This window comes from Paralichthys olivaceus, chromosome 4 (genome assembly GCF_024713975.1).
Source record: "Paralichthys olivaceus isolate ysfri-2021 chromosome 4, ASM2471397v2, whole genome shotgun sequence".
Lineage (NCBI taxonomy): Eukaryota > Metazoa > Chordata > Actinopteri > Pleuronectiformes > Paralichthyidae > Paralichthys > Paralichthys olivaceus.
The window spans coordinates 18207630-18227530 of record NC_091096.1 but is presented as its reverse complement, the minus strand read 5'-3'; the positions used below and the strand labels follow the sequence as shown (position 1 = coordinate 18227530).

The 19901-nt window shown below is 42.6% G+C and overlaps 1 protein-coding gene across 5 annotated transcripts in view; it reads left to right on the top strand.

Moving 5' to 3' along the window:
• LOC109633643 (tetratricopeptide repeat protein 28-like) overlaps positions 1-19901 on the top strand; it is a 180131-nt gene that overhangs the window by 98011 nt on the left and 62219 nt on the right. For all 5 annotated transcript variants that reach the window (XM_069524037.1, XM_069524036.1, XM_069524035.1 and 2 more), the window contains 2 exons: positions 12937-13084; positions 19302-19574. In XM_069524037.1, coding sequence (XP_069380138.1) covers positions 12937-13084; positions 19302-19574 — 421 coding nt within the window. The remainder of the gene's footprint in view (positions 1-12936; positions 13085-19301; positions 19575-19901) is intronic.

The window sequence follows — 19901 nt, the reverse complement described above, 5'->3', positions numbered from 1 at the left end:
GGGGACTGCACCAGAGATATTATTTTTATCTTCTCCTTTAACCCAAGTATTGGTTTATATTTCCATGAAGTAAAAAAAACATTAAACCTGATGTTTATTTCAGCAGCTATTTGTCATAATTAGTATTTTAAGCTGTAGTTCCAACATAACATTTATTTTACACGTGTATCTTTACTTTGATCTATAAGAAAGTTCTGAGCATCTCTGAACCTGATGTATAATGTTATTGCTGTATATGAACATATCTTCATCAGACCTCTTCAGAGAATGATCTGGAGTGATCTAGCTGCTTGTAAACAGCATGCTGCTGCACCATATCTGTGCTTACCATGTTTGCACAGTAGATGAGTGGTTTCCTGGCCCTCTGCTCGGGGTTGTTTAGCTTTCAGACCCCTGACAGAGGAAGGGAAACTCCCTTAGGGGAACATGAAGCACTACAGGTTGAATGAAATTATCTCACAACACTCCAAAGCTCTATTCATCTCCACAGGCTCTAGGGAAAAAGCAGCAGAAAAATGTTTAAAACAGGATGCTTAATCCAGCACCATGGAAAAAGCAGGAGCGTGTGTAGTTTTTTTTTTTCTTTTACCCAAGAGAGAAAACACTTTAAAAGAGGCCCAGCATGATAGAACAGCATAATGAGCCATCACTGGCTGATATTAGAAAGTTTATTCATAGAGTAGCACTAGAAGATGGCTGAACGCAGGATGTTATCTTAATGCCACAACATGATAGATGATACAGGAAGGATAGTGTTAGGAAATCTGCTGTTGTGCAGCAACATCCCAGCACACGACACGCACCACATTTTGTAGAAAGGGGTATATATGTAAAAAAATAAAATATAACAGATAAGTGTGTAACTGTGCATTTGTTGTGCGCCGACATTTTAAGACTTATATGGGCAGAGTATTAAATGTAGCAGATGTGATAGCACGGACCCTCTGCTCATCTTTTATAATTACCACAGTAAGCGTGATATAATTTGCCCCAATATCTGTATTGTACCTAAGTAATAGAACATCACTCACACACAGTGGCGCCCAATAATAAGTTATGAGAGTGAGTCGTCCTTAAATGGTCCAGAGGGTGTGTGTGTGTGTGTGTGTGTGTGTGTGTGTGTGTGTGTGTGTGTGTGTGTGTGTGTGTGTGTGTGTGTGTGTGTGTGTGTAAATTATGGCAGGGTCTGGCTAGTGGCTCAGTAAATGATGGTGGCTGGGCTGGCTACATCGACTAGGATCATCACTCCCTGGGTAGCCTGATAGGTAATTCATACACCCGAGATGGAGAATGGGGGGGTCTTCTGACCTTCTCACCATTTATCATGCCACATGTATTCCTAACCCCCCACCCTCAACCCTACAGGCTGGGGCTTCTCAGGCAAACTGTTGCATCATTACAGAGATGCAAGGAGCGCAGTGTGGAGACACAAAGCCTTCAGTGTTTGGCCGATAATCATCTCTCTTATTAGCCAAACGGAGTCCTCGAGGTATATTGCACCACAGAGCTGCGAGTGGAGACCTGCAGGCCCAGACAATGTGCTAATTTGAATTTGCAGGTTTGGTGATTTGCAAAGTGCTGTTGAGGACCTGCACCTTGCTCGGGGTAATCATTAGCACGGGGGGGATTTAGTATTCTGCTCAGCTGAGGCACTGACACAGATAGGTCCTTGGCTTCTGTTTCTATTAGTGTCATGGCCTGCGGCTGCACAGCCAACACTTCAATGAGCGCTTTCTCAAAGCTTTGGCCATTTCTCTGCTGCAGCTGCTGCCCTTCCAACTCTCTAGCTCAGGGCTAGAAATATGACACTGGAGTACACCCATAGTATTCTCTTCACCTTCTATCTTTTTTTTTTCTCTACTACACTCGTGATTTCACAATTTCATTTCCAATTTTCCCACAGTCCCAGTGACACCCATTCCACTAACACCCCCAGCTACTGTGGGATCACTGGACTTTCCTGTGCGTGCGCGCGTGTGTGTGTGTGTGTGTGTGTGTGTGTGTGTGTGTGTGTGTGTGTGTGTGTAGTCTTATTGATCAGGGCTGTGGTCCTGGGCTCCTGCTGTTGTTATCACTGCAGTGTGGAGGGTGGGGAGGAGGAGTGTGGTTCGAAGTACTGGAAGCTTCGGGGCTGTGTGTGTGTGTGTGTGACCTAATGGGATGTACAGTAGGCACAGTCTAAGTTTTTTTCTCTCTTTGCTTTTTTATATTTGCTGCAAGAACAAAACACAATTAAAGCATAATTATGATCCACTTGGTCTGACAGCGCGATATCTGTCCAGCAGGAGAAGAGGAATTAACTTTGAGTTTACACAGGATCTGTAGAATCACTGTAATAACAAGGAGTTAGGGTGTCTAAGGTGATAAAAACAAGAACTTTTTTTTTTTAATTAAATCTGGTTGTATGAGCAATTAAAATCTTATAGATGGAAAATTAGTTTTGAGGACTACACTAAAATACTCTGTTTTTCATTTTAGAGAGAAGAAACTCAGTGAGAGGGAGAGACGTGTAAAATAGAGCAAATGTTGTTAGATATTAAGGAGGTGTAAGTTGCCTGCAGCAGAAGATGTAACACCTTCATTTCACTCAGAGTAAAGTGAAGGTGAAAGAAGGAGAATTCCTCCTTATTTCCCCCCCTGTCTGCCTCCTTTATCCACAGTTTACTGTAGTTCTCTGCTCAGTGGGTGTGGATTGGGCTCTTATGATGGATTGCTCTGCAGGTTCTCTGTAGGGCATGGGTGTGAATAAATGGGTGCAGTGTACTCATATTCCTCACATCCTTCCCTTTTTCCTACATTCCTACTTCTTTTTTTATTTTCCCCAATTTCTCCTCTTCACTATCACCTCCTCCTCTTCTCTCACTTCAGATGTTTCGGACATGTTTGCTGAAATGTATGCTGGGACATGTGTGCGGTATGCACTTGTATTCACATATGGCTAAACACACAGACAAACCGACACACTCAGACACTCAGGGCACCGTTCCTCTGTGGCCACGGTGATTAATTACTTTTAACAAAGCAAACAGAGTCTTGCTTGTCCGGATCAATCTTTTCCCCATCTTGGTGCGAGCCCCTGTCACCAGTAATTGCCAAACTCTGTGTAGTATGAAATGAGGGCTGCTTTCCCCTCACCCTGGTCCTATACGCTTGTGCTCCCTCTCTCTTAGCTCCCATGTCTCCACTGTGCTCCCCCCCTCCTTTTTTCTTCCCCTGCATCGCTAACTCTTTTCCTCCTAATACAACCTTCTCCTTGGAAGCTATAGTGCTTATGAATATATTTTTGAAATGGGTTATCATTCCTACTCATTTAAACTCATTTTTAAGAGCTGCCACATGCGCTAAGCACATACAAAAATCATACATCATGCCTCCTGCCACCCATGCATACTAATTGCCATCGCTCTGCCAAGCTGATCAAACACCATTAATCTATTTGTATATGTTTATTTCTAAATGAGAAAATTAATACATTCTGCAACTATAGCCAGCTGGGTGCAGCGAGCCCCATTGATTTTTGGCACCCACAGTATGACTCATAGCTCAGAGCAAGTGTCTTTATTTGGCTCGCTGTGTGTGTGTGTGTGTGTGTGTGTGTGTGTGTGTGTGTTTGTTTGCTTTCTGATGGTGTGGTGCTTTCATGTTGAGGCCAGTTGCCAGAGGAGTTTCAATTAACATATTTTACTTTTTTATGATATAAAGCTTCGACAGGTGCTAAGGAAGATGGATTTAGATTTGGACATATGCTTTATTGTCCCCATGCGGAAATTTTACATGGACACCAAAATGGTAGACCTTTCAACCAACAGGTGATTTGTTAATTTTTCCGGGGGGGCGGACACCCCTGAAAGAACCACAACCATATGCTTGTCATGTGAAAGCGCAAAGCAAGTCAATGCTGAATCCTGCCTACCTGTAGAAGACAGTAAAACCTTTATGGATGTTTTAACGGCCTCTGACGTGGGTAGAATTTCTGCTGCTGCTGATTAGATTTAGATTTGTGTCACTATGTTTGTGTGGGAGGTGGAGGGACACAAAAAGTGCTTCCTTCCTGTTCTTTTTTGCCATTCTGTTTCAAAAAAAAAATTAACTGTATGACTTATTTAGCAGCCCTCCCTCTTATAGGGGATATGATGGCTGACAGGGGATTGCAGAATTTTCAGGTTATCAGGGCAGATGTTTTTTGGTCATTTTGGTTTAAAGGGGCATCCCCCCTATCCCCCTACAAATCGCCTACTGCTGTCAACATAGTGAGAGCCTTAGGCACTGCACTTGTAAAACAGTATGTTCACTTCATCTTATTACTGGACAGGCCATCAAGTCACGCAGCATGCATACAGTAGAGATAGATATCAAAGCCAGGGAAACACAGCTAACGTGATAAGCAGGCGGACACAATTAATGATGCATGGTGATGGCCAAAGAACGCTGAGGGAACTTGCTGTTTAATGAGCGAACACAGAGTCTGTGCAGATGTGCTACTGGACCACTCAGTGTTATCAGAGGCAGACACCTCCTTTCAGGAGAACTCTGCCAATTAGCTCTATTATGGGAGTTGACTGTGAGGAGTGCAGGATAAAATAGTGAGTACTTGTTACTAAAATGTGCATTAGCAGTATTGTGCTTATTAAAATGGTATGATACCATGCAGGTGTTCTTCCTCTGTGAGTGTGATATATCTCCTGTGAAAATGGGTAATAGGCTTCGGCTCAACTACATATCAAATTGACCAATAATTCTCAATAGGAAAGAGGCCCTGAAAATTACTCTCCTCATTAATAATGAAAAATCCACAGTGGTACACCCATAATCCTACTTTTCCAGCCTCTGATATTTTCTCTGGCCTTGCAATGTACAGAGCATGTCATATATATGATAAGCAGAGGAGCCTGTCCACGTGGGACTCATCACACACTTAAATTGGTGCAGCATGGAGTTCATATTGCAGTGTGGCCGCGGGGGAATTAGCGAGTCTATATATAAACCCGCACCGCATGTGTACTGAATTGAAGTGCATTTATCTGGTAATCGCTGGGGAGATTTCTGCATGCACAAGCATGGCAAAGCATTGGCGCTGCAGCTACAACAGCCTTGTATACTGATGCGGCTGGTAAACTGGGAGATTGGAAGGAGAAACAGGTCATATGCAATAAAGAGCTCTGATAGCCGGGATGGCAATAGACATGTACGGTACACAAGTGAGGAATAGCAAGAGGCATCTCCTTTATGTGTTAACCTTTATTTCTCTCTGTCTCTCCACCTCCTCCATGGTTTCAGTATATGTCTAACCCTTTGGGCTACATCCCCATTGTCTTTCCTCACCCTGTCCCTCTTCTCCTCAGCTCTCAGCCTTTCAGCACCTCATCTGTGATTCAGCTTGCCTCTACTCAATCATGTATGACTCCTTACTGGCCGTATCAAAAGCAGCAGGGCTCGTGCCATCCTTTTCCTTAGAGTCGTCCATAAAGGGCTGACTTTGTGTCTTTTGAAGTGTTGCAGGGCAGCTCTGAACAAACCACACTGTCAGACTGCCTGTACTGTGCTGACTCTTATCTGATGAAGCAACTTCCAAATAAGGCTAGAGCAACCTAATGAACCAAACTCAAGTGTTGACACTGACAAGGAGCTGTATCTTCTGTGTGACGGTGTCATGGGGTAATGACTTGGTGGACTTGGTCTCTTTGGGATCTTGGAACTCCTCAGAGAAGGACAGATTGAACATATTTCAGTTTGTGCAAATGAAATGGTTTGTGCTTCACAGCCTCCCATTAGAAACTCAATCCGTCATTTGAGATGTGAAGCTCAGAGTGTCATGTGTTGAGAAGGTGCTGAGAGGGGGTCAGTTGGACGTGACTACCCATTGTAATGCTTAATGGAGATGTTTGGTTTCCCATGTTGAGAACATGTGTCTATCAGCCAGTGTTTACTCAGGAGAGTGTATTTTTCAGGCATGCTTGAGTTCACTGTCAAAGCCAATTAAGGGAGTACAAATGAAGATCGAAGAGGATGTGGCGCCTCAGGCCAGGAGAGCACAGGACCAGGGCCAAGTAGCCTCCTCTGTCATCACAGTGGGGCTACACACATCAGGGACACATATGGTCGGGGCTGCTCATTCAATATTCAATAATCAGGACTTCAATTTTTAATTTAAATTTTTTATTTCAGCAAGTGCTTTTTTGTCGAACTTTTGAATTACATGAGTTTTAATAATTGAGAGGTTCACTTATGACAATTAACACATAAAAGATCCGGTGGATATCGCAGCTCTTTGCTTGATAACCCTTTTTTGGTTATAGAAAGCTTTATTCTTGTAGGTATTTTCTATCAAAGCCTTCTATGGCCAGCTCTGGCCTGGTCCGGATGGAAAGCACTTGTTTTGCCTAGAGTTTGCTCTCTTTCTCAGGTTCACCATCTGGCCTTGATTGATTAAAGCCCCTTTAAGTAATTAATGCCTAATTTAATTGAGAGTCAACCCCTGTGGCTGCAGGGTTTATGCACGACGCTGAGCCAGAGCTGAGCCAAGGATCTAGTTGAGAGGGGCACGGAAATCTGTTTAGCACCCTGACCCTCTCAGCCTCGCATCTCAACACTCTTAAGATGCTAATAAGAATCTGAGTATGCTATCTGCATCCATGTGACAAATTGTGCTATAAATCATAGCAGTGGAGTGTGACATGGTTTTCCTAACATTGGAATTAATGTGTGGAATGAGCTACGGGCATTTTGCAGTTTTGCCGGTCAATCGCTTTCCATCGGTTTGTTTCTTCTGTGAAAAGCGACATTTCTGCTGGATACTTATGTAGCAGAAAGAAAATTGAACTCTGTTCTAAACAGTGTATTGTGACAGCATGTCACAACCCCACAGCTTGCCGCTATTGTGCTGTTTCATCTGTTTGGGATAAATGAACAATATCAGTTTGATCTTCTTTTTCACTGACTGTCACAATAGATGTTCACCACATGACACTTCCCCGATCACAAGCCCTGACCTTCTTCATTGAAGGTTCTCTCTGTCTTTTGGTAATTGTTTTTAGAAAACGTTAAACCCTCCCCCAGCCAGATAATGCGAGACACAGTGAATACAGAGTGCTCAGCATTGATTCCACATACCTGACAATGACCTTTTCCAATCTGAAGTCCTGCGCTGGCTGCCAGTTTGATGTGAGTTTGCTAATCGATTCCTCACAGCCGCGAGAGAGTACTACGTCTTTCACACTGAGGGCTCTACCTTGCAACCTGGGTTTTACCTGGGTTTTATTGTCGCCATTCACGGAATAATGAAACATTTACCCTTTAATTGCCGGTTCCACAAAGAATGATCAGTTTAATTTGCTCTCATTAAAGGCATCTAATCTAATGGGCTAATTAAGGGCTTTGGATGGAACAGCAATCACCACAGTCTACAACGCCCTTAGGGAGGAATACATCAATGCATCATAAATATTTTACTGCGTCTACCTACATGCAGATTGTAAGTTGCCTCAATTTGACTTGCATAAGTGCTTAACATGCACCTTTGATGTGGCTTATGTTGTTAACATAAAATCACTGTAGACTTGAGTGGTCTTGTTGTGCAAACGGCCTCCAAATAAGCATATGAGGCAAAAACAAAATCCTGAAAAAGCAACATTTTTCATCGATTAGCTAGATTAAGGCAGAGGTCTCTCACTCACTGTGAGGAAAAATGAGGCTGTCACTGGTTTTTCTTACTGACACAACACACACACATACACACACACACGCACAGATGAGCACACAGTTGATCGATGTAGGTCAGGGTTATTTGCTGGTTTAGGGTTTGGTCTTATTAGATTGGGGAGATGGTTATAGACAGGCAGCTGTGTCATGATTCTGTCCCTGTGACCCCGGGGCCAGAGGTTTATGTTTGGCCCAAATCAGCTGTAATGTCCCCACTGCCGCCCCCAGTGAGAAGTGACCTCAGACCTCTTGGGTCCTGGGGGAAAGAGATCCGTACCTGCAGGGAGATGCAGGAAGATGAATTGAAACTCATAGATTTGGCTTCAGAAATAGATTTAATTAAAGAGTTCTCCATTGTGCTGTGTTGTGGCTTTCAGCTTGTCAAGTTGAAGGGCAGAAGGTTCGAAGCAGCAATCATTCGATTCAGTATTTTTTTTCTTTAGCTGTACTCTGAGCTAATTTCTCATGGCCGACAGTTATCCCTGGATATTAAATTAAGCAGTTGACATTTTGTGTACCCTGTGAATCGTGTTTGTGTCACCTTGAAAGTGTATTAGAAGAGACTACAAGTGATGGCGGAGGCACATGTCTTAAACCCTGGTCAACACATGACATTTCTGGGTCACACTGAAAACCAGGCAACAACTATATTTAAAGAGACAGAGGAAAGAGAAGCAGCAATCCCTTTGTTCAGGTCCCACCATTAGTATTAATCTGATCCCAGCCCCCTGGCCTGTGTGGAGGGTTGATTTGGAATAATACACGTTTGCTGTGGATAGATGGATGGTTTTCTTGAGGAGTTATTGATGTGTTTTTCTTCAGTTGGTATTTTTTGTGTGTATGTGCATTGAATTTGCAGCCTGCTGTCCCTGCTTGATGGTCTGATTTGGGTTCCATTATGTCGCCAGCGGGGCTCTGTTCAGAGTCGTCGTGCTGGCACCAACTGCCCAGTGGGCGTCCAGAAACCATCTGCAGAAGGCGTATCCCAAACACACTATTGCAGTGAAAGGTGTGGCACGGTCTAAATGGAGCTTACACTGCTTCTATTGATTTTCACATTTGAGAGCATCTCTATTATTGCTGATCACTGTTCAGGGCACAGCAAGCCGCACAAGGCTTTAGGCTACTGGAGCAAAGCTGGAGCGCTCGGTTCGATGACAGGCCGCCTGCATTGAGGGCGAGGAGTTATGTTGTCTGTTTAGAGAGACATCATCGTGGTTGGGATTTTACAGCTCTGAATGTGTGGCACAAAACAGCTTCAACTGTCTGTAAACAACCTGACTACATGGGCGGGTTTCCAGCTCCAGTGCCCTTGATACAAAGCATTTACAAATTACCTTGGCAATTTGATTTATTGCTGAAAATGACAGATCCAGAATCAGGTAAACAAACGCATAACACATTATTTAGCAAGCATTTTATTTTGGAAGCGCTACATAGATTTGATGGTGGAGACCAGGGAAATGAAGTGAGCTGGAAATGTTCAACAACTTGTTGACCAAACATGGTATTTCTGGGGAAGACACTGTTATTTTCAGTGTGTATTCTCTTTTAAGAAGCTAGATTACGAAACATTTTATTGTCAGTTGTTAGTCATTGCCAGACACAACAGGCATTGAGATGCAACTGACAGTACATCCACATTGAACCATACCCCCATTCCTCATCTCCATACCTCCATTCCTCAAATATACTTTAAGTGAATCCCTCCTTTAAGCCTGTTAGACCCAGATTTCGAACACGGATAGACAAGTGCAAACACAGACATGCTCCCAGGGGCTTAGGACACCCCTGGGGCTACAGTGCACTGAAGAGGGGGCAAGGACATATGCTGAGGCATTAATCTGCTAATAGGAAAGCAGCCTCCAAACTCCCAGTCTTAATCTTGTCAACTTTCTGTTCAGCTGCTCCGACTGTGGCTCTTATTGTGAACAACAGAGCTGTCACTAGGAGAAAATTGTCCATGTTTCATTGTAAGTGTCTTGTTAGAGAGAAAGAGAGCAAATGCAGCTGTGATGTACATGAGCTTGTTGGTGCATATGTGCGCAGAGAATGTCGGGTCCCCATAGTGTGTAGCAGTGTACCGGAGTGAATAACTTTTTTTTGCATCATTTCCCTCTTCCTCCTAAGCATAAAAACATGAATATTTAAAGCTACATCAAACAAGCATTCATGAAATATTAAAATGTTAGAGAAACAAGAAAAGCTTTTATCCTCTCTCTTAATCGTACGTCTCTTCAAGCCTCTCTGTTTTGCTCCTTCTCACTTTTACTCTCTCTCACACACACACACACACACACACACACACACACACATATACATAAACACACATGTGCTGACACGCATGCGCATCATATGCACCGCTAGAATTTACCCACGGGTGCGAACGACACACCTTCCCACACGATCCACTCTTCTGTGGCATCAGCACATTGCTGCATTAAGCAGATGGGGGGCGAATATGCGGGACGTTTCAATAATTAAGCCCAGATAGAATTTCAGGCAAAACACATCATTAGAAGTCTTAGTTTGTGGATGTCATGTTGAACAAGATGCCTAACAGATGCATCACGAATCAGAAGGACCTGTGCTGTGTGAGAATTTCGCCTTCGGATGAGTAATTCTCGAATATGCATCCTGTTTGTGGAGATAGTTTTTGCCTGAAAGATTAAGCTCTGACTTGTACCACACAAGTTGTTTATCTATTACTGATGACGGGGCAGAGTTAATCTGTGGAGCCTTCTCTTTCCTTCTCTTCCCCCCTTTACCTCTCTCATTTCTCTCTCTCAGTTCCTCTCTCTGTGTGGCTAGAGGCTGTGCTAATCACTGTAGCAGCAGCTCTAAGCAGATGCTGCTGTGTTTTTAGAGAAGATCCTGTTAAGTGTGAATTTTTAAACACATTTTTTTGGAGTAGCAAAATCTTCGCCAATAGCATAGCCAACCTGCCGGTGTTGTACGCACGTATTCGGTGCTATATAGGCTTTCACTCTAATATTTCATTCTCAGTTTATCTGGAGCCCATCACTGTCAGTGTTGTACTGATTTAGGGATGAACTACTGTTATGTAAATGCACGTGAACCCTCTGTTCTGTGTGCAGCTGGTTGAATTGACTTGTTGGATTATGCAAAAGCTGTGGTTATATTGTGTGTATGTCTGTGTGCAGCCACATATACAGTATGATGTGTTCTGAAGGCAGTGGGAGAATAATGGAAGAAAAAAAAACGTATTATGTTCTACGGCACATTGCTTCAGTCAGTTTTTGCCGTGGCACTCTCTTTTTATGCATTTATTCTCAAGCATGTGTATTTTAATGCACTCTCGGCACTGTCTCGTCTGTCAGCCTTAGCAGGAATGGAGAGGGTAAAATAAAAGGATTAAAGAAGATTCCAATTTTTCTTTGAGGGGAGCTTTATTTTTATTCATCTGTTCTCTCGTCCTGGTCATCTCAGTCAGGGCACGCTGCTCAAGGCAATGAAAGAAAGACCTCTGGGAGAGCAGTCATATTGTAGGCTAAATCTAATCAAAGGCAGAAATGCTTTTAAATGTCTTTTGTTCCCCTGGGCGAAACGTTTGTGGGCCTCTCCGCTCCCGCCAGTGCGTCCCGCTCAAACTCCACTGCCACTAGATGCAATTAATATTGAGCGGAAACCCGGGCCTGCACTCCCCTTATATCATAACAGTGTTAGAACAAAGGTTAATGCTTTGAATCTAATCTCCGTCCTCGTCATTTTCAATGAAGTTGTGATGCAAGCGATGGGAGGTAAAGATGTTGAGGGAGGGCAGCAGGTCTGGAGAGATTGGTAGTCAGCAGGGGGCTTGGACGGAAGCAAAATTAATTACTGGTCTCTATAAATTCGATGTCATGTCTCATTTTCCTTAATCCTCCCCGCCTCCCTCACTTCCTCGCCATGCTAACAGAGAAGACTAATGAAAAGGCCTCTTAGATACTAATGGCAAATTGGCCCTAGTGTCACTTTTGGAACTTGTAAGTGGAGTGAGTGTGAGGAAGTGGCCAGACTCACTTCTGCCCCCTCACACACGCAAAAACACACACACACATGGACAAACACACAAATCTGTAGGGTCAGGACTCTTAGCTCGACAGACAGTCTGTCGTTTCTTTGCCTAACACGCTGCTGATCCCTCATTTTCACCCATGCCTCGCTCCTGTAATTGTGCGTTTCTGACACACAAACACAGCTCGGACTATTCTAAGAGACAGTTTGCTTTCTCTTGTTTGGATTTAGTGTTTTGGATTCAGGACAATGAGCTGGATCTGGTTCCATCTCTCTTTGTTGCTGTTGTTAGACTGGCCCAGAGTCAGGTTTAACTACTCACAGCAGATTATTGTCTGATCAGGCTCAAGACAAAAACATACTGATTCACAAACTTTTTCTGGAGTATCCAAACAGACATGTTGAAGAAGAAGAGAAAAAAGAACACTGTTATTGATGGAGCTTTGGATCCTAGGGACAGCGTCTGTTTTAGCTTTCAATCTGACGAATGCTCCAAAACATTTGGGTCTCCCACAGAAAGATGCAGTATGTCAGCAGCCGCATGCAGTTTATGTCTCACTTGTGCTGAATTATTTTTACTAGCACAATGTGACTTTCCAGCTCTGTGAATAAATTACTGGATGTCAAATGTGTTTCATGTTTGCCTGCTTGAATAGCCATTCACCTATCCAACACATGACACCAGTACACATCAGATGCAAAACTACGGCAAACCAGAGCCCGACCAGTTGTGTTATCTTTTTACCACCGTGTCCTGACTAAAGGAATGCACAATCTGAAGTATTTATTGGTGTTCTTTTATTTGGCTACAGACAGACTTGACTATCCCTCTTTCATTCTATTTTTCTTCATCTTGACTTTTTTTCCTTGACACAGCCAAAGAGAAATCCCAGCACTCTACTTGTGTGCAGCAAACAGAAAAATAAAATATTGAATAGAAAAAACAATGGTTGCTCCTGAGAACGCATCCAGCCAGAGTGTAACATGTGCATTTATGTAAAACTTATAATCCAATTAACAAGTACAAAAAAAGCCAGTGATCAAGTTATTATGGGAATACAAAGGAGAGAGGTGCCATGTTCCGAAAACTACTCGTGTGGAAAAAATGCAAATGGCGTGAAATGAGTGTGTCTGGTAATGTGTTTGTATAAAGCCCCATGCTGTGGCGCTACACTGGAGCCGTGATGACTCTTTAACTCTGTTACCTCTCTCCCTCCACAGGCATACTTCCGACAGGGTGTTGCCCTTCAGTACCTTGGTCGCCATGCCGACGCTCTGGCCGCCTTCGCCTCCGGGCTGGCCCAAGACCCCAAGAGCCTACAGCTCCTGGTGGGCATGATCGAAGCTGCCATGAAGTCGCCACTACGAGGTAAGAAACTCAGCTGCTGAATGTTTTTGATTTTATTCATTAATTTATTTTATTAACAAATCCAACATTCAACAATGTTCAGGACAATCACACAACACATTCAACACACAGCCAGGGGTCGATGCCATACAAAGTTCATGTCTCACAAAAATCTCATACTGGGAACATACTTTCAGAGTTCATCACTTTCATATCTAAAGACTAGAATTTGTTTCATATTTTTTTATTGAATCAAAAATAATACAGAGTGGCGTATAGTTTAGATTTGTTAATATGTGATTTAGAAATTAACACAATCAAATGAATTATATGGTATTGCTTTTGTTTGGTTGGAGAGTAAGAAAACAAACTAAACAAAATAATTCAGAGGCTATAAAGTAAATGTACAAATATCTTGTCAAAAGCTTTAACGGGGACAAGACTAAAAGAAATGAAGTAAATCTTCTAGAGTCAGATCAATGAATCATTTTGAAAGTAATTTCCTTAACCATATTTATAACAAGATATTAAGAAGGTAGGCACCAGATTTTATTTCAGCCCACATCTTCTATCAGGTTATTCCAATAAGAAACAGTTTTTGGAACAGAGACCTTTTTTCTTTCCTTATATATTTATATTTTTGAAAAAAAAATGTATATAATATTTTATGTTTCTTTTATTAATTTATTTCTAAATTGTAGAGCATGTTTTTTGACTTTGGGAGCAGGACTCGTTGATTTCATGTTCAGATTTTGCTCTCCCTGTGCTCTCTCTCATACCCATCATTGTGGGTGTGTTAGCTTTATATCTTTGAGAGTCCCTTACGGGCGGTTACTTTAACCGGGTTCATGCTCTCCCACCCTCCTCAGCTGTACGCCGGCTTCCCATCTGTGTGCTTGAAGAAAAAGGAGAAGGAGTCTAACGGATCCGTGTTTTTTACATTATTACAGAATGTGAAATTAATAAGTCCTGCTCTCAAACTGAAAGACCACGCTCTTGGATAAAGATATGAAAAAAAATCCTCTTTTTAGTGGAAAAATAGGTTCGTCCAACAGTTACACCAGGATCCAGTGATAATAACGTCAAATCATAGACCAAAGAATTTCTAAGGAGCATTGAAGGGTCTTTGTTGAAGACTAAAGCATATTCTTTAGTATAATAATTCCATATTTATATAGAAATTCAGATTATGATATTAATGAATGATTTTAGAATAAAAGAGCTGGATAACCTCATATACTCCACTTGCAAACCGAAAAATGTTTTGTGTGTATATAAAATGTTTCTGTGTTTCCATTTGTAGTATTTGTGAAGAGAGAAATTATGTTTATACATGAATAACTGGAAAAGAAGCATTTGTTCGTGGAAATGTTTAATCTTTGATAGGATTTTCAACATTGCTGTTGCAAAGTAAAACACATTTTTAAAGCCTCCATGTTTAGGGAACAAGCAGTTGGGGTTGAAATACCAAATTGAGTTTTCAATGTGTTTGTGTAGACAGCGTGTTCATGCGTGTGTGAGTGTCTCTGTCTTTCTGCTGCACCATCTCCACATGTTTTCTCCTCCAGCTACCTAAAAGCCTGTTACATAGATAATCCTCAGTCTCAGTCAGTCAATAAGCGTGTCGGGGTGACTTTACCTGTCACTTTTTTTTTTTTCACCCGGTGGCCAGGCGGTCCATTCTCTCCATCAGTCCTTCTTTCTGTCTCTGTGACTGACTGCTGGTGTCAAGCACTTACCTCCGGACTCTGAGGCCTGACGCCTGCGGCTTCAGCATATCTTATTGTCAGTCGGGCCGATCACACGCACAGATAGGCTGTTATCTTAATGAGCATCCAACACTAATGCCATTGTCTGTCTGCCCCCCCTGTGTAAGCCTTTCTCCTACAGCTGAGTGGATTTATAAGTGGCATATTCAAGCCAGGATTGTTACTATAATGTTTTTTTTTTCTGTTATGCATTATCATCTGTTGTATCAGCCAACTGCATTGACCTGATTGTCCATGAGTAGTCAGTGTGGGCCAGCTTAATGAGCCTCAAAACAAACCTGGCAGTAATTTCACTTCAGATGACCACTGCGGAGGATTTAATATGCCTCAGATGTGGCTGGCACCGACTGCCAGCGCAGACTGAGTCATCCTGCTGTCTTACTTTGTCGTCTTCCAATCCAAGCCTTGCTGAAAACTGCGCCTGTGAATCAATGTGCCGTTGTTTTATAATTCAGAATTTACTGAACTGTACAATGAGATCAGCAGCTCTGAAGGGCTTTGTTCTGTGAGGAATCTGTTTTTTCTTTGATTGAATACAGGGCTCCTCTGAATATTCTTGCTCAAATGCAGAAGGGAGTTATGAAAAGAGAAAAAAGAATGGAGGGCCCATCTGAGCACCACAGAGTATATAAGCCTGTCACTGGAACCAAGACAAGAAAAGGGTTTGGGTGTGAGCCCAGGCCCGTGCATCATGGAGCAGAATGGGTCCTCTGAGTAGGGGAAGACCCAACATTTAGCCCGAGCCATTTAATCTCTTAATTGTTTACCCTATTTCCCACAGTGCCAAGCAGCCATCAGAGAACCTAATCCAAGGTGTGTTGAGGAGAGGTAGCTAGGTCAAAGGATTAAGAGAAATGATCCTCTCAGAGGGCTCCTGGCACAGGGGGACGATAATCAATGTTACGCCGGCAAACAGGGGAGGATAATCAGTGTTACTCAGCCAAAGTCCCCTGATAAGTAAAAGGTAGGCAAGCATTGCTTTCTCTCCTTCAAGGCGAAAGAGCGCCACATTCCCGACATCCATGTTTATCTGCCCTGCCTGGCACTCGTGCCAGAATCCAGCGCTTTGAGAAGCTCTCCCACTTATTTTTTATTGGAGTTAAGCAACACCCAAAAAGACTTAATCCAACAACTTGGACAAGTGGCTCTTTACTTTGAACCAAAAATATGGCAAACCCACATAAACATTATACGACTGTAGTTAAAGGGTTGTTTCACCTGCTTGTTTTGGGTTTGTAAGGACATTGTAATTACATTGAAAACCTGTAATCCCTTTGTAATTACACTTAAATCTCTTATAGCAGGTCTGTAAACACCACATTATTCCCTTTTGTGTATAAACTCAATGTTGCTTCCATGTTGCCAAGAAAGAGCCAATTTGATCAAGCTGTGATTGCAGTGTTCAGTTATCTCCCTCATTTATCATGCCACCAAACAGCTCCACACACTGTGATGTTTTCACTTGTCCCAAAGCACCTTTTTGTTTATTTTTTTCCTGCGAGCAAAGCGATCCAGCTGATTGCATTTGCACCAAAACAGGCGAATAAATAAATCAGGATACCGGAATACAAATAATGAACCTGAGAAAACAATATCACGGCATATGTCTTCAATGATTGAGTGTGTTGTGACTCCACCAATGTTTGTTTCCTCAGTAACTTTAGTATTTTATAATTCCCAATTTCTTACAACTCAACCATTTCTTTCACACACACATGCTGCTCCTTGTAGAGATCAAGGTTTGTTCTCTTTAATGCAGATGTACACAGATGTTGTGCTCTCCGGTGACTCACACTGTATTCCCCACAACAAAGGGCTCCTCACATGAGTGGAAACTGGCGCAGCCTCACCTCCCTCTCCGTACTGTATCTGCGTCTCTCCGTCTGCCACATCCGATCACGCTGGCAGCAGTTTTTCCTCCAATATCAGCATTCTCCATCTGTGTCATTGACTGCGCTGTGGGAAATCTGCCTCTCACAGTTTTCATATATTGGAAGCTGCGTTTTAGTATGTATGTATTCACACGGGTAATATTCTTACCATTCATCCTGCTCCAGCTCTGTCTCCTCTTCATCTGCTTGGGGCCAGAGAGAGTGCAAAGGGTCCATTAGCTGTTAATTACTGAATTGTTTCCCACATATGCTAAAATGGGTTTTCACTCGCAGATCTCTTCAGATAAACCATAGAGGAGTTGGTTTCACAGCGTCGCAGTTATTGACCCATGCTGGATCATTTGCAGTTGAAAAGATTGTCCTTTAACTGCAGGGTTTTAACCCTGTGTTTATTCGCATCTGTCCTGCTGAGGTGCCTTTGAGCAAAGTGCCTTTGTTGAACAGAGCCTGACCGAAGATTTTCCCTTCCCCATACCGATAACAATACCTGAACTTTGTATATCGGGTGATACAGAGTACTGATCAGTTATCAGTGCATTGAAAAAAATAACAATTTATATAACGTATATTAAAATCTGTATGCTACTAACCCTTTATGGAAGTGATGATTGCTCTCATTGTTGTATGGGCTGGCTCAGGTTAAACCTTTGAAAAACAAATTCATAGAGAGACTGAATGCAACAGAAGTATTTTACCATCTAGTATGGCAGTTGTAACTGAAAAAGCAGACAAGCACAGTTTTGAAGTGGTGAAGTGATTTCCAGGAAAAAAAAAAGAAAATTTTCATGTAGGTGAAACTAGAGTTTGTCGATGCCCGTCCTGGCATCAGTACCAGAACATCACTAATAATAGCCTTCCACAGACAGATGGATATCAGCGTTAATGAAATGGTAGTGTTCATTTTAATCAATTATATTATAGTATTATTAATTAGCATGAATACCAGGGAGAGAATTTAAAGAATATTTAAAGTTTTGCAATTGTTTTTTTCATGACATTACTAGTCCCACTTGGATTCGTCCTTATAAACAGGCGGGAGACTACATGACTTATGTCTTAATTCACAGGACATGTAAGGCAGAATAGAGAATAACTGTGTGGTATATTTCAGGTACTTATATTTATTGTGTCTTACAAGAAAAAGGGTAGAGATGATTCTGTTATGATGCTATGTGCATGTCAATGAGGTACAAGGTTGTAAGTCTTGTTTTATATCTTGATACAAGGCCCAGTAAACACTAGCTTCAGCATTTGTCTTTGCGTTTGCGTGTGTGTGTGCGTGCTTATGAATGCAGCAGCCATGACACCTTTTTAAAAAAGCATTCTCTCAGTGTTTGATTTATGACTCAGCTCTCCGTGTCACTTGGAAGGCAATTACAAGCTATGAATGGATATTATATGCACGCACTGTCTCTGTAAGCACGACATTCTGCCAAGTGCTGGAGCACAAGCGATGCTCTTGAAAGAGCATCATCAGTTATGCTTTTGAGTGCTTGTGTGTGAAAGCAGCTCATATTGTGTGTGTGCGTTTGTGTGTTTCTTTCTAGGTGAATTAGCATCTGTGTGTGTTTTCGAAGAACCGTTGAGTTTACTCAGATATTGTAACTGTGCATTGTGGCTGCTAAATGTTTGCCTACACAAATGAAAGTTACTACATTCACACACAGTAGGTCCGTGCAGGCACAGTAACACAATGTAGTTTTCTGTAAAGAGCTTTGACCTAATTAGCAGCAGCTCTATAATAAAGTATTAGCAAATGGAAGGGCCATGACAATTAAGCATCCCCTTGATACACCCTATACATGAATACAAATATATAGTGATACATACAAATGCATGAAAACACACACACACACACAGACACTTGGGTGTGCCTCCCTTGCCCTCCTTCCCTGTTGTTCGATGCCGGTGTCTGCCAGAGGGCTTTGTAATCTGGAGGGGCTGTGGATCCTGAGTCCCGCCGCGGCCCGCCATTGATTTATGTCATTGTGTGCATTCCCAGCCTCTTCAAAGGTCACCTTGTGTGTCTCCTTCACTCTGCATTCCTCTGCTGCTGCTACTGTTGTGCATTAGCTGCATTAGTTTCCCCGTCACTCTTTCTTTAAAGTCTGTCTCAAAACCCACTCAGCCTCCTCTGTTCCCCCAAACAGCCATATCAACTGACACGAAGCGAAGGCAGAAATGTAATCTCGCTCTGCGGTTTGCGAAGACAGTTGCCCACAATGGTCTAAACTTGTGCCATTTTTATGCAGCGCTGTTAAAATTGCCTGGGATTACCCCGTTCAGAGCAGATGGGAGAGAAAAACGGCTCCTATGTTGAGTTATTGTCAGTGAAAGCCGTCACTCAGCCAGGCTACAGGCTATGCTTATCCAGACAAAACACACCCGTTTCTGGAGAGAAGTGGAATCTAAATTCAGACAGCAGTCATATTTGTCATGGTTGGTAAACACCTAACACTGTTACAGCAATCAACGTCAGATATTGTTGTCAGTTGCCATGTCGGCACATGGTCATGTTTTTGGCATATTTTGGAATACGTTTTTAATCTCGGTTGTGTTCATGTCCCTCCTGCGCAGAGTCTCTCGAGCCCACCTATCAGCAGCTGCAAAAGATGAAGCTGGACAAGAGTCCCTTTGTGGTGGTGTCTGTGATCGGCCAGGAGCTGCTGACAGCAAGCCACCACACGGCTTCTGTTGTGGTGCTGGAAGCAGCTTTGAAGATCGGTACATGCAGCCTCAAGCTACGCGGCTCCGTCTTCTCTGCCCTCAGCAGCGCCCACTGGTCCCTTGGAAACACAGAGAAGAGCACCGGCTACATGCAGCAGGACTTAGAGGTGGCCAAGACCTTAGGTAAGAGGTTGGAACTAACTGGTGGAGAGGAAATAATAGTAATAACACTTAGTCTTGTGATTATGTATTTACTCTGTGCCCTGGAGCTAAATGTGTCATGTTGAGGTTGCTGATTTTGTCCAACCAAGAATCAAAGAGTCCAAATATATTTAATTTTGAATAAGATAAAACAGAATGAAATCACAACAAATCACAAGATGAATCCACATGCACATACTTTTTAGAAGCATTTAGACAAATCTTCATCACTTAGAATGCTACCACACTAAACTAAGGCAGCTAGAGTGAAACAATCCCCTAAAATTCAACCATGGTGCACCAAATTGC